Consider the following 13,017-nt stretch of genomic DNA (forward strand, 5'->3'; position numbering starts at 1 on the left):
GCGCTCGTGCTCGTAGCCCTCGAACATGCCGTAGGACGCGTTGTGGAGGGCCGGGTCGGAAGGCCGCGGGATGCGGCTCGCGCGGCGGTACTCTTCCTCGGCCTCCTTGAACATCCGGGAGGCCGCGAAGGCGTCTCCCAGCGCGGCCGCGATGTCGACGCAGTCCGGGGCGAGGCGGCGCGCCGCGGCGAGCGCGTCGCGAGCGACGCGGAGGTGCGGCGCCGCCGCGGCCTTCCTGGCCTCCGCGGTGCCCTCGGCGCGGGCCGCGCGGACGGCGGCGGAGTAGTGGAGCTCGCCCAGGAGGCGGTGCGTGACCGCCACGTCCTGGTGCGCGAGCATGAGGTCGCGGGCGCGGGCCAGCGCCTCGTGGTTGTGGCCGTGGTGGTCGAGGAGCAGCACCTCCGTGGCCGCGGCGCGGACGGCCTCCGCGTCCGCTTCGGCGTCGGCCATCGCGGTCGGAAGGCGGCGAGGTGCGCGACGCGCGCGCGCGGGGTGTTCGGTTAAATGCCGCGGCGACGGCGGGGTCCGGGCGACGGAGCGGGGGGGTTTGTTTGGGTTTTGGCCACCTGCAGCAGCGCCACCATCTCCTCCTCCGCGGTGCTGCTGCCCGCCCGCACCAGCTCCGCGTCGAGCACCTCGGCCGTCCACTCCTCACGCACCACCGACTGCACCCACCGCGGGAGGTCCAGCGCTCCGCTGCCGCCGCCGTCTAGCAGGCCGGACCCGGACGACGCGTGGTGCGCAGGGGACCTGCCCGTCAGGATCTCCAGGAGCAGCACGCCGAGCGCGTACACGTCGGACGCCAACGTCGGGCGGCGCGCGTCCGCCAGCTCCAGCGCGCGGTACCCGCCACCGACGCCGGCCCCACTGCCGGAGCGCGCGGGCGCCGGCGGGAAGAGCTGGTGCAGGCAGTAGTCGGACAGCACGGCCGCGTCGGGGTCCGGCCGGAGCAGCAGGTTGGACGACTTGATGTTGGCGGCGGACAAGCACCTGCGTGGCCGAGAGGGCGCCGAGGGGGACGCAGCGGCGGCGCCGAAGCAGCGGCGGAGGAAGCCCCAGGCAGCGTCGGGCGTCTGGTAGCTTGCGGTCATCGGCTGGAGTTGGACTCAATTTTAGGCTCCTATTGTATGCAGCCCAGCATGCAAATGAAAAAAATAGAGGCCCAATTTGCATGCTGGGCTGGAGTTGCTCTAACAGGGCCTTATGTCTTGCCAAAAATGTGCCATTCCCTTCACTCCCATCGCGCCAGGGGGGCCGCCTGTAGGGGCCGTCGAGGTCCTACACACATGGCTGTGCCACTGAAGAAAGGCGGCCGTGAGCCCGCGATCGATACGGATCCGCGGAGAGCAGCCCGCGGGCTCCGCTGCCGCTGTGCCATTGGTTGCAGTGGCAGAGAGGTTCTCGTGCTCTCATCCTTCCCATTTCCCAACAGTCCTCCTGTCACCCCACCGACACATCATGGGAACGATCTGCGAAAAACATGTGTTTCGTGCTGACGTACGTTGTGCAATCAGAAACACCGATGGTTCATCAGCTTCATCTTGGAGTTGTATTGTACCTTTTTTTGTTTTTGCGACAAGTGCTCATGGTACCTGTGTGCTCATGTTCATGTGCAATCACAGGCAACAGTTGTACTACTGCTGTTCTACTGATCAGTGATTCGTTACTAGCGAGTGGTTGCTGATCGGCAACGGCAAGCAAAGTTGCGTTTACTCTCTCCTTTGATGGCATGGCGAGATCAGATCAGATCGCATGAGCTGCACTAATGGCAGCATGGTGCCTGGAAGCATAGATCAGCAATGGAGTACAGCCTTGTTTAGTTCACCCCGAAATTCAAAAACTTTTCAAGATTCCTCGTCACATCAAATCTTGTGGCATATGCATGGATCTCTAAATATAGACGAAAACAAAAACTAATTGCATAGTTTGTCTGTAATTTATGAGACGAATCTTTTGAGCCTAGTTAGTCAATAGTTAAACAATAATTGTCAAATACAAACGAAAGTGCTACAGTATCAAAATCTAAAAAATTTTCACAACTAAACAAGGCTTAAAAGGAAGTTTAATGGCTTTGTCAGATGAGTAAAAGAGCCTTTTAAGGACTGTTGTACTTCTACCATCTCAATGCAGCTCAGTAGCATCTCAATCATAAAAAAAGTTCAGCACCATCGTTTCCTTTGTAGTATTGCACTGGGGCACTTTAGAGGGAAAGAAAGTAGTACTGGTTGGCACTGCGAGGTAATCAGAATTTTTTTTATTTGAAATGGTAAATCAACAAATTTTGGACTCATAAAACGTTGGCACAACAGAAATGGCCAGCGTTTCACGTATTGAATGAAACTTGAACAGAAATTTGGCTGCTTGTGTTGACCTGTCAAGCAATCAAGGTAAGTTTACCATATTTTTTGCACGGTTCAGAAACTCTCAGATGACAGGAAGTAAAATCCCATCTTCAGAATTACAAGACAGAATTAGAAATCTCGCAGTTTTGCACATCTGAACTGTGTTTACTTCTTGGATCAGAGATCTTAGCAGTTGTAAGTAGCAACTTGCTGGCACGTACCAGTCATCGCTAGTAATCAGGACAAGAGGTAGCTGGAACCCTGTAATAGCATCTTCAACGAAAATGAGGGGACAATTGTGACGCCGGTACGCCACAATCAAAATGCTAGATGCCCTTATGAGTTATGAAGCTATGATGGTGCATGAGAACAAAGGTCAAAACACTGCACCAATAGTTGATCCAACTGCCTGCCTGTTGGCTACTCTAAAAGCAGATCCACCGACAGATAACAAGATAGGAGTAGATGCAATGCCATTCACCAAAAAAGGATGGCGACAAATATCAAACAGAATTTGTGCATGTTCACAGTTTATCTTCTCTGGAACCAATTTCGCGTATCACGATTTACAAATGAACACGGTGCACGTTTTCAGTGTTTATGAATTCAAAGAACAACGGCAGAATGGAACTCTACATATGAACACTGATGTTACACTTACTGACAGAATCGGGGAAAAAATTACTGACAGTGTACAGATGAACAAGAGCTATCTACTATTCAGTTTATTACGTACTGTTGGGCTTTCCGGGTTTGTACCCTGAATCTAAACTGAACTGCTGAACCAATTCCACTCCCCTTTGTTGCTGAGCAGGGTTGCAATTCTGAAGCAAAATTCTAACCAAGAACGAGAAGTTTAGAACTTTGAATATCACTGTATGTATGAACATATGTGTGATTTCCATGCTGTCTGAACAATAGCATGCAAGAAATCAACTTATCTGTTCACCAATTAGATCAAGGCCAACGACAAGGAATGACACCCCCTGGAACAGAAGGAAGTAGAAATGAATCCCTTGAGCAGACAAGAGGCTCCGAGTCGCAGCAGTCAGTAGGAGCAGAGAAAGAGCAAGCTCCTTCTTGTAGATTTTGTTAGCCTTTTTGGCATCATGTGGCACCTTCTCATGCTGTTCCTTAGGCACGTTGATCTCGATCAATTCATTCTTTTCAGGCAATTGCTTCTGGAGCTGAGGAAGTGTGATGCACTTCCTATTCTTTTCTGACGATGTCAAGAGATCCAATTCAGATGATCGACCAGATTTCTTAGTGACAACCCATTCGTAAGAGCTCCCAAGTTTGAACAACCCAGACACCATTGCGTTGAACTTGGTCACTGACATGGTGTTCTCGAAGAGGAGGTATGGTACAATGAAGGGAAATGATCTTGGGGATGGCAGAATATTCAAGAAGGACATGAAAACCGGCACATAACAGATGACCCACACAGGCAACTCGGCCTCGGGAACGAACATGGTTAGTGGAAGAATGACACAAAATAATGTGAAAGAATAGAAAGGAAGTATCAACTTCCTCAAAAGAAAGAACAATAGTATTAAATTTGCCTTCTTCCATGAGGAGATCTGCAATCAAAGTAGCAAATTTTCGTCAAAATAAAAATATTGATCCATACCCCCAGAAATGGAACTTTGATCCCCAGCACAAGTTCAACCTTCGAGCTATCGGGATTGCATACCTTGGCAGTAATTATGTCCGGAAGGCACAGCCGGAAAAGGTGCATTGGGCCAGAATGCCACCGGTGTTGCTGTTTCCGATATGCTTCATAAGATTCTGGAACTTCACACAAGACCTTGATGATGATGATGCCAAGAAAAATTAGTTTCCACATGCACATCAGGACATGACACCGATTGTTATGTGAAATGATATGGTTATGCAAATGTACCTTTACATCATTCAGGAAGATGAACTTCCATCCATTCAGGTGTGCGCGAACAGCAATATCCATATCCTCCACGGTTGTCCGCTCAAGCCAGCCTCCTGATTCTTCCAAAGCTTGGATCCTCCAAACTCCAGCAGTTCCATTGAACCCAAAGAAGTTCAAGAAGACCCCATTGACCTGCTGCTCCACTTCAAAGTGGAAGCAAAGGTTGATATTCTGAAGGCGGGTCAAGAGGTTCTCATCCTTGTTCACAAAGCTCCATCGGGCTTGAACTAGTCCAACCTCAGGGTTCCCCTGAATCACCCAAAGATTTGCACTAGTCTTAGTATGAAGTAGACACACAGTAGCTGATATGGTAGAATTGAATACACAATTCTTACCTCAAAATGTGGAATTGTTTTCTTGAGAAAATCAGGGCTTGGTTGGAAGTCCGCGTCAAAAATGGCAACGAATTCAAAATTCTTGACATAGTCATAGCTCATTGCAGAATTGAGGTTCCCAGCTTTATACCCAGTCCTCAGCACCCGATGCCGATAGATAATGTTCACACCCAGCTGGTTCCACTTAGAAACTTCTGCTTTGATCAACATTTGAATGCTCTCGTCGCTCGAATCATCAAGCACCTGGATTAGAAATTTATCCCTAGGCCAATCTAGCTGGCAGACGGCTGAAATCGACTGCTCATATACCTGTTGCAAGAATGATCCTGTCATCCACAACCCAATGAACCAGCACATCACAAGCTGCATAAGGAAATTCAGCTCCTTACCTCCTTCTCATTGCACATAGGAATCTGAACAAGCACCATTGGGTGCAGATACCCTGAACCCTCCCGGAATGGGTCCCCTTCAATCCTCGGCTTGATTTTCCTGAGCTTAATCCAGAAGCAACCGATGCACAAGGCGAGGCGATCCAACGACTGGACAACAAACAGCAAGATGCAGACTTTGGACAAGAACTCGATCGGCCGTCGGATGTAGTCTGCTCGGAATGACATCCACGCGAGGTAGGCCGTGTGCAGCCACCCCTGAATGTCCTCCACCTCCAGCACATGCAATTCCGGCACGGTCAAATTCGGCCTCTGAAAGTGCCACCCGTTCCAGTAGGCCGCCAGCTCGACGGTGAGGGCGAGCATAGAGAGCGCCAAGAGGGCCTTGATGAACCTGTAGAGCAGCCAACCCCGGCCGTGGCCGAGGCCCTCGGCGGCGGCGGCCCGCCGGAAGCGCTTGGCGACGGCAGACGGCAGCGCCCAGGTGACGGCTGCGAGCGACGCGAGGCACCCAGCGGCACGGTGCGCGCGGAGGAGCAACACCCAGGTGAACTGCTTGGCGCTCCGGCCCCGGCCTTTGTCCGTGGGAGGAGGCACAGGCACGCCGGCCTGGAGCGCCTCCGCCTCGGGCCCGTCAATCTCCACCACCGAGTAGTTGGGGTTCTCCATGGTCACCACCACCGGCGTGCCCCGCCGGGCATCCCTCCCCCACGAGTAGGCCAGGCCCAGACCCGGCACCATTGCCGCCGCCGAGAACTGGAGGGCTAGAACAACAATTGTGCGGAGGAAAGGGGACACCAACACCACCGACACTCTGAAGCAAGCAGGGCTTTGTTTTCTTCTCACCAGTCACCACGGCGCTCTCTGCCTCCGCCTACCCGCCGCCGCTGCCGCCGAGAGCGACGCGGAGCGAGCATCTCTGGCATCAAGACCCGCCTCCCGCCCGCCGCCAGGGAACGCGGAATGCGGGTGGGAATCAGATGGATTCTCGCTCGCCGTGAGCTCAACTCCTAATCTTCCACTGCCCAAGACCAAGAGAGAAGGGCGGCGGAGGGAGCAGTTGTGATAGGAGAGAGCTTCAGCGGCGTGTGTGCTTTTTAATGGGGGGCAACACACGTCCTCTTCTTTTATCTCTCCTCTTCCTCCTCCGGTCCGGTCCTCCCCTCCCCTTCTCTTTCTCTCTCTCTCTCTCCCACGCACACGACACACCCTCGCACTCTCTCGCTCACGTCCTTTCCCGGAGCTCAGAGGTTATTTACGCTAATCTATCTACTTCCGCGCACTTTGCTGGTCCCAAGAACAGAAGAGCGGCAAACAAACAAGAACAAGGAACTCGGGCGAGAAGAAAGGGTAGAGTTTTTTCTTCTCTGAAAAACAAAGCTATATAGAGGATTAGCGGTGACTGGTTACAGGGAAACTTGCCTGGTGGCTTTTGGCAGAGAGTATCCTCGTCACGGCAAAGTGGCAAACGAAACGGCGCGGACCAGAGAGGGCAGAGGAGAGCGAGAAGCGGACAGAGGAAGAGTTTCGGAGCTTTCGGCGAGGCGAAGGACCCGAGTTGCCAGTCGTGGTCTCCTGGAGGAGCAGTGCTGTGCGCGCTTGCTTGCTTGTTGGTCAGCTGGTCCGTTGTCTGTTGTTTTCCCTCCCCATACCGTTTGGTTCGAGTCTGACGCTCACGCTCTGATGGCGGCATATGTCATGGTGCTCATGCCTCACGGGAAGGCTACGAAAATCGCCGCTTTTGGCGTGCCGGTGGCATCATATGTCATGTTCGTAGAGGAAGAGCGGCCATGGCGTATGGCCTGGGCGCTGGCATGATTAAGGATCCCAAACCGAAGAACCGCTTTCTATATTTGATCCGATCGAATTCGTATTTTTTGTCTGAATTTTAGATGTTTCGTATTTCAAATATAAAAGTAGAAAACGGTTTTGACATTTTTCGTCAGTTTTCTACTTTTCTACTTTTAATTTGAAATATTACGAATCTAAAATTTGGTTTAAACCGAATTTAGTCAACTGTAGGGTCACACAGCCCAATTACAGACTACTCACCATGCATCTGCGTTCTTTCTACTAGAGGCTAGTTGCGTTCATGTTAGCTATTAATTGCTTATTCTAGACTTGTATTTATGTGTGGGCTATTGTATTAAATACCTAAGACCAAGGATCATGCACTTTTTAATTATTATATGCACTTGAACTTGATCCTGTATATACTTAGTCATACACTTGGTACTATATATCGGTATTTCGTATTGAGTTTTCGTATATCGACCGTGTTCGACATAAATCCGATCGAATTGGTTCGTTTTCAAAATTCTCGATATTTCGTAAGTTCGTGTTCATTTTCGTGTCCGACTTTACCGTTTTCGTTTTCGTATTTCAAATGTAAAGGTAGAAAACAATTTAGGAGTTTTTCGACCGTTTCTGACTGTTTTCATCCTTAGGCATGATGGCGATGCAAGTTCTCTTGAGGATTAGACCGACGACCCAAACAACTGGACCTGGTGCCCTGGTGGTACAAGTACAACCGTGTGTTCCTGACTGTGGAGGGAGGATCAAGGATGGACCATTTTCCCGTAGCACACAATCACCTTGTTCGTTTAGGTTTATCAGCCGAAACTATCAGCAATTCAGCGGTGTTTTTTTCTCACAACAAATCAGCCAATAGTATTTTTTGTCATGGCTTATCAGCCAAACATGTTCCGAGGCGAGTGAGGCCCCAAGATAACAACGACGGTGCTGCCAAGATCATTGGTGGATGTGGATCGGAGCAGGTGGGTGGTAAAAAAAAATTCTGGATCTCTGTTTTTTTTAATCGAAGTTCTAGAAGACGCGTACAGACCTGTGGAGGAAGTTGGAAACTCCCCCTTATTTAAGGATCTAATTGACCCCGCTGTTGGCTCAACTGTCTAAACAAATGGAATGTTCTTTGCAAGCAGGCAGTGAAACGACATTTATCCTCTACCAGTAGTATCTTTTGCTTTTTAAAAAGAAAAGATGTCTCGATGAAGAAGATGTAAATTAACTTTGAAAGATATGGAGCTTACTTTTCTATTGATAGGTTTGTAGCATCTCTCGAAATGGGTCAAGATTATGGAACAAGCTTGTGCAGAGATTAATTTCTATTAATAGATTAATTTGTACGTGTGTAGGCTTGTGCAGAGAGCAATAGTGAAGCATGATGTTAAGACAAATAATCACACGACGGATCCTGAATCCTTATCACAACAACACTGCAAGCACCAGCCCATTTTCAGAGAGTTATCTGTTCATATCAAACACAGAAGGCGTCATAGTGTAAAACTTAAAACTACATACAAACATGAAATATGCCCCCCCCCACCCCCACCCCCTCCCTTTTGTCGTTTGTTTCCAGTGTTTTTTCGTATTACTCTTTATTTAGTGTGTAACAAATTAACTTAGCAATTCTCTTGCCGAATCTTCTTTTTTTATTAGGCCTTATTTAGTTCACCCAAAAACAAATTTTTTTTCAAGATTTCTCGTCATATCGAATCATGTGGCACATACATGGAGCATTAAATATAGATGAAAAATAAAAACTAATTGCACAATTTGCTTGTAAATTACGTAACGAATTTTTTAAGCCAGTTACTTTATGATTGGACAATATTTGTCAAATAAAAACGAAAGTGCTACAAATCCAAAAACTTTTTGGATTGACCTTAGGCCATGTTTAGATTGGAGATGAAAATTTTTTGGGTGTCATATCGGATGTGTCGGAAGGATGGGAGGAGTTTTTAGAAACTAATAAAAAAATAAATTACATAGCTCGTCAGGAAACTGCAAGACAAATCTATTAAGCATAATTAATCTGTCATTAACACATGTGGGTTACTGTAGCACTTAAGGCTAATCATAGAGTAGCTAGGCTTAAAATATTCGTCTCGCAATTTTCAACTAAACTGTGTAATTAGTTTATTTTTTTATCTACATTTAATGTTCTATGCATATGTTCAAAGATTCGATGGGATGGATGAAAATTTTTTAGATGAGAAACTAAACAGGGCCTTATTATTATGCCCTCGGCCTCCACGACTCCAAGCAGCTGCGGTCGTGCTGCTCTAATCGGAGGTGGAGGAGAAGGGGAAAAGGTGGGTGGAGGCAGAGGTGGCAGAAGCGACGGTTCCCATTTGCGTTGTCCTTGAGAGAGAAGACATTCTTAGGTTTTATTTTGGCAGGTAGGTAAAATGGGTCATGTATTAGATTATCTGTTGGAAGCTGTTTTTAGTAGGTAAAAACACAATACATGACGCATTTTAGATATGAGTTGTATTGTTGGAGACGGTCTAACCTACGTCCAAGGCTCTAGGCATGCTTCATCCTCGCGTGCAGGGTGAAGCGGACAGCCCAACCGCCGAGCACCCGCGCCGCGTGAGAACTGAGAACACGGCGCGCGTACGTGTGGCAGCTGGGTGGGTGAGTTCATCGTGTACAGACCAGTGTCCAGTGTACATACGTGTGGTATGCATGTGTGGGCGACGCTTGGCTTGGCGCGTCTCCTGGCCCGAACCCAAGTGACCGACCTGACGGCTGAAGCCTCCTTGACCTTGACGCGGACGTCCCAACAGACCTGGGCCTTGTTTAGTTCCGAAAAGTGAAAACTTTTCGGTACTGTAGCACTTTCGTTTGTTTGTGACAAATATTATCTAATCATGGACTAACTAGGATCAAAAGATTCGTCTCGTGATTTACTGCTAAACTGTGTAATTAGTTTTTGTTTTCGTCTATATTTAATGTGTTATGCATGTGTCACAAGATTCGATGTGACGGGGAATCTTGAAAACTTTTTGGTTTTCAGGGTGAACTAAACAAGGCCCTGGTACCATTCTTCTTCTTCGTGTGCCTTGTTAGTTCTCCTTGAAAATCAAATTTTTTTTAAGATTTTTCATTACATCGAATGTTATGGTATATGTATAGAGTATTAAATATAGATGAAAACAAAAACTAATTGCACAGTTTGCCTTTAAATCGCGAGACGAATCTCTTAAATCTAGTTATTCTATGATTAGACAATGTTTGTCAAATAAAAACAAAAATACTAAAATATCGAAATTTAAAAAAATTTCGAATCTAAACAAGGCCCTGCTCTTGCCTCCACCTCCGTCCCTACTCCCTAGCGGCACGGGCATTAGAGTAAGTATTATAGTGGGCTGTAAGCTGGCTAAATGCTGAGGTGGAGGAGAGAAGGAAGGAGAGAGAGGAGAAGCGGGCTGTAAGCTTACAGCCAGCCTAGACACAGGAACCAAGAAACTTTGTGAGAGAGACAAGTGGGTCATGTATTAATAGTGAATAACTAACTATTGTATGAGTGGGCTGAAGAAGGCTACAAAAAACCTTACAGCCAACAAGTGGGCTGTATTATTAAACTTGCTCTTACTTGGGTCAGTCGACGCATGCGGCGGCCGCCTACACACGCTCCGTTCCGTTTCCCTTGGGCATGAGCGAGCTAGTGACGGACAGGCATGTGGCAGTAGTCCAGTGGCGGACCCAGAAACGGACCAAGAGGGGGGCTAAATAACATAGGTTAAATTTTTTTTTGCTTGCTCAATGCAGTACACTAATAGATATAGCTAAGATTGATAATTCAATATTGATTCAAAGTGTTCAAAGGCAAAGATTCGTAAAATAAACATAGAAAAATACCAAATATATAAAATATTTTTTTAAAAAAAACTTGTTAAAAAATTTTTGAGTCCAAGAGGGAGGCTGCAGCCCCCCAGGCCCCCCCTTGGGTCCGCCAATGGCAGTAGGTCGCTCTCGCCGTCTTGTATTGCGTGCGTAATAGTATTACTTGGTTGCCGCGGTGGTCTTCAACCTCGCGGCATCAGAGGAGCTTATTGCGTTGTGTGGCGCCGTTGCTCGGATTAATTTGAAGACGGCACTGACTTAGAGCACTAGTGGGGTGGTCCATGGCCATAGGCACCACACCACGGCGGCGCCACATGGTCGCCGACGACGGTGCGCTTACAAACAAAGATTATTCGTTATTCCTCCACCTTCTTTTATGCTGTGTGGACTGTGGCCGCTGGGCCATCATATCCGGCCGGTCAGGGTTGGGACTGCGTGAACCTTCAGCACATCTCAAGAATGGTTTCTGCCTGCGCCATCGCCCAAGCCCGTCGTAGACAGGACAGGAGGGTCCCTATGCTAGACCGGGGCTCGTGTTTGCCGGCCTGCCCGTGCCCGGCGACCACCTTGCGTCCGATTGATTCCCAGGACCGATTCCTCTCTCGTGCTCTCCACAAACCCTGCATTCCGGCATCCATGCCGGTTTCCCCTAAAAGCCACTTTTGGGCCCCTGCTTTTAAGCCATAGAAAAAGAAACAAAAGTACTCCTGCTTATATGGAATGTGCTGGAGTGATCCGAGGCATAGCCAGCCTGCGCTGCTTTTGCTCTTCTTCAGCCTTGTTTAGTTCACCCCGAAATTCAAAAAGTTTTCAAGATTCCCTGTCACATCGAATCTTGTGGCACATGCATGAAGCATTAAATGTAGACGAAAACAAAAACTAATCACACAGTTTGACTATAAAATCGCGAGACAAATCTTTTAACCCTAGTTAGTCTATAATTAGACAATATTTACCACAAATAAACAAGTACTGCAATAGCGAAATCTAAAATTTTTTCACATCTAAACAAGGCCTCAGCACTCTCACATTCGGCAGCCACACCACACCCCGTCATCCGTGAGTCAAAAAAGCACTCGCCGGCCACTCGCGGCTGGTCGTTCTACTCGATTGGATGACTAGGGCCTTGTTTAGTTCACTCCGAAATTCAAAAAGTTTTCAATATTCTCCGTCATATCGAATTTTGCGGCACATACATGAAGCATTAAATATAGACGAAAATAAAAACTAATTATATAGTTTGTCTGTAAATCACGAGACGAATCTTTTATTCCTAGTTAATTCATAATTAGACAATATTTGTAAAATAAAAATGAAAGTGCTACAGTAACGAAATCCGAATTTTTTTTTTTAACTAAACAAGGCCCAGGCATGCATACCCTGCTTGCTTTGCTTGTTCAATACTCGTACTTGGGCCTTGTTTAGTTCCGAAAACTGAAAAGTTTTCGGAACTGTAGCACTTTCGTTTTTATTTGACAAATATTATTTGATCATGGAGTAACTAGGTTTAAAAGATTCATCTCGTGATTTACAGGTAAACTGTGCAATTAGTTTTTATTTTTGTCTATATTTAATGCTCCATGCATGTGCCGCAAGATTCGATGTGACGGGGAATGTTGAAAAGATTTTGGTTTTTGGGTGAACTAAACGAGGCCTTGAGCTTGGTAGAGAACACAGAAAGCGCGATGTGTGCCACACAAGGCACCAACGGTGTGCCCACGAAAAGTGTTACCATGTCACGTGCTTTTACGAGTTTAGGGCTTGTTTAGATGCAAAAAAACCTAAAACTTTACAAGATTCCTCATCACATCAAATTTTACGACACTTGCATGAAACATTAAATATAGATAAAAAAAGATAACTAATTGCACAGTTTACCTGTAAATCACGATACGAATCTTTTAAGTCTAGTTACTCTATGATTAGACAATGTTTATCAAATAAAAATGAAAGTGCTACAGTGTCAAAATTCAAAAAGTTTTTGGATCTAAACAAGGCCTAAATATAGATGAAAATAAAAATTAATTGTACAGTTTGTCTGTAAATCGCGAGACGAATCTTTTAAACCTAGTTACTCCATGACTGGATAATGTTTGTCAAATAAAAACGAAAGTGCTACAGTGTTAAAATCCAAATTTTTTTTATCTAAACAAGGACTTGGTCTTGATCTAAATCAGGATGGTCTTGATTTGGTATTGTACTTCTTTTTGTCTCGATCTAAGATTCTCGATTGAATACGTTAACAGTTGAGCCAATATAAATAGTCAGACGAAAATCCAGACCAAAATTTTGGCTGAAATTTTACCTCTTTAGTATTAGGTATAGATATAGATATAGATTTAATGCTTCATGCA

The 13,017-nt window shown here is 46.9% G+C and overlaps 2 protein-coding genes across 2 annotated transcripts; both read right to left on the minus strand.

Annotated features, from left to right (window-relative positions):
- LOC8060281 (probable inactive receptor kinase At2g26730) lies at positions 501 to 1,091 on the minus strand. Its single transcript, XM_002462368.2, has one exon. The coding sequence runs from the start codon at positions 1,089 to 1,091 to the stop codon at positions 501 to 503; it is 591 nt and encodes a 196-aa protein (XP_002462413.2).
- LOC8060282 (probable xyloglucan glycosyltransferase 2) lies at positions 2,844 to 6,676 on the minus strand. Its single transcript, XM_021454662.1, has 5 exons — positions 5,012 to 6,676; positions 4,623 to 4,931; positions 4,246 to 4,536; positions 4,036 to 4,149; positions 2,844 to 3,922 (listed from the first exon to the last, which is right to left on the minus strand). The coding sequence occupies exons 1-5, from the start codon at positions 5,750 to 5,752 to the stop codon at positions 3,275 to 3,277; spliced, it is 2,103 nt and encodes a 700-aa protein (XP_021310337.1). The 5' UTR covers positions 5,753 to 6,676; the 3' UTR covers positions 2,844 to 3,274.

Source organism: Sorghum bicolor, chromosome 2, assembly GCF_000003195.3.
Source record: "Sorghum bicolor cultivar BTx623 chromosome 2, Sorghum_bicolor_NCBIv3, whole genome shotgun sequence".
In the NCBI taxonomy this organism is placed as follows: domain Eukaryota; kingdom Viridiplantae; phylum Streptophyta; class Magnoliopsida; order Poales; family Poaceae; genus Sorghum; species Sorghum bicolor.

What these genes read in the sequence shown, in the direction of transcription:
- LOC8060282 (XM_021454662.1), bottom strand. Translation starts at nt 5,752, where the DNA reads ATGGTGCCGGGTCTGGGCCTGGCCTACTCGTGGGGGAGGGATGCCCGG. An exon ending in CTATGTGCAATGAGAAGGAG is followed by an intron (nt 4,932 to 5,011) that starts GTAAGGAGCTGA and finishes TTCTTGCAACAG; the next exon opens with GTATATGAGCAGTCGATTTC. An exon ending in TCTTCCTGAATGATGTAAAG is followed by an intron (nt 4,150 to 4,245) that starts GTACATTTGCAT and finishes ATCATCATCAAG; the next exon opens with GTCTTGTGTGAAGTTCCAGA.
- LOC8060281 (XM_002462368.2), bottom strand. Translation starts at nt 1,091, where the DNA reads ATGACCGCAAGCTACCAGACGCCCGACGCTGCCTGGGGCTTCCTCCGC.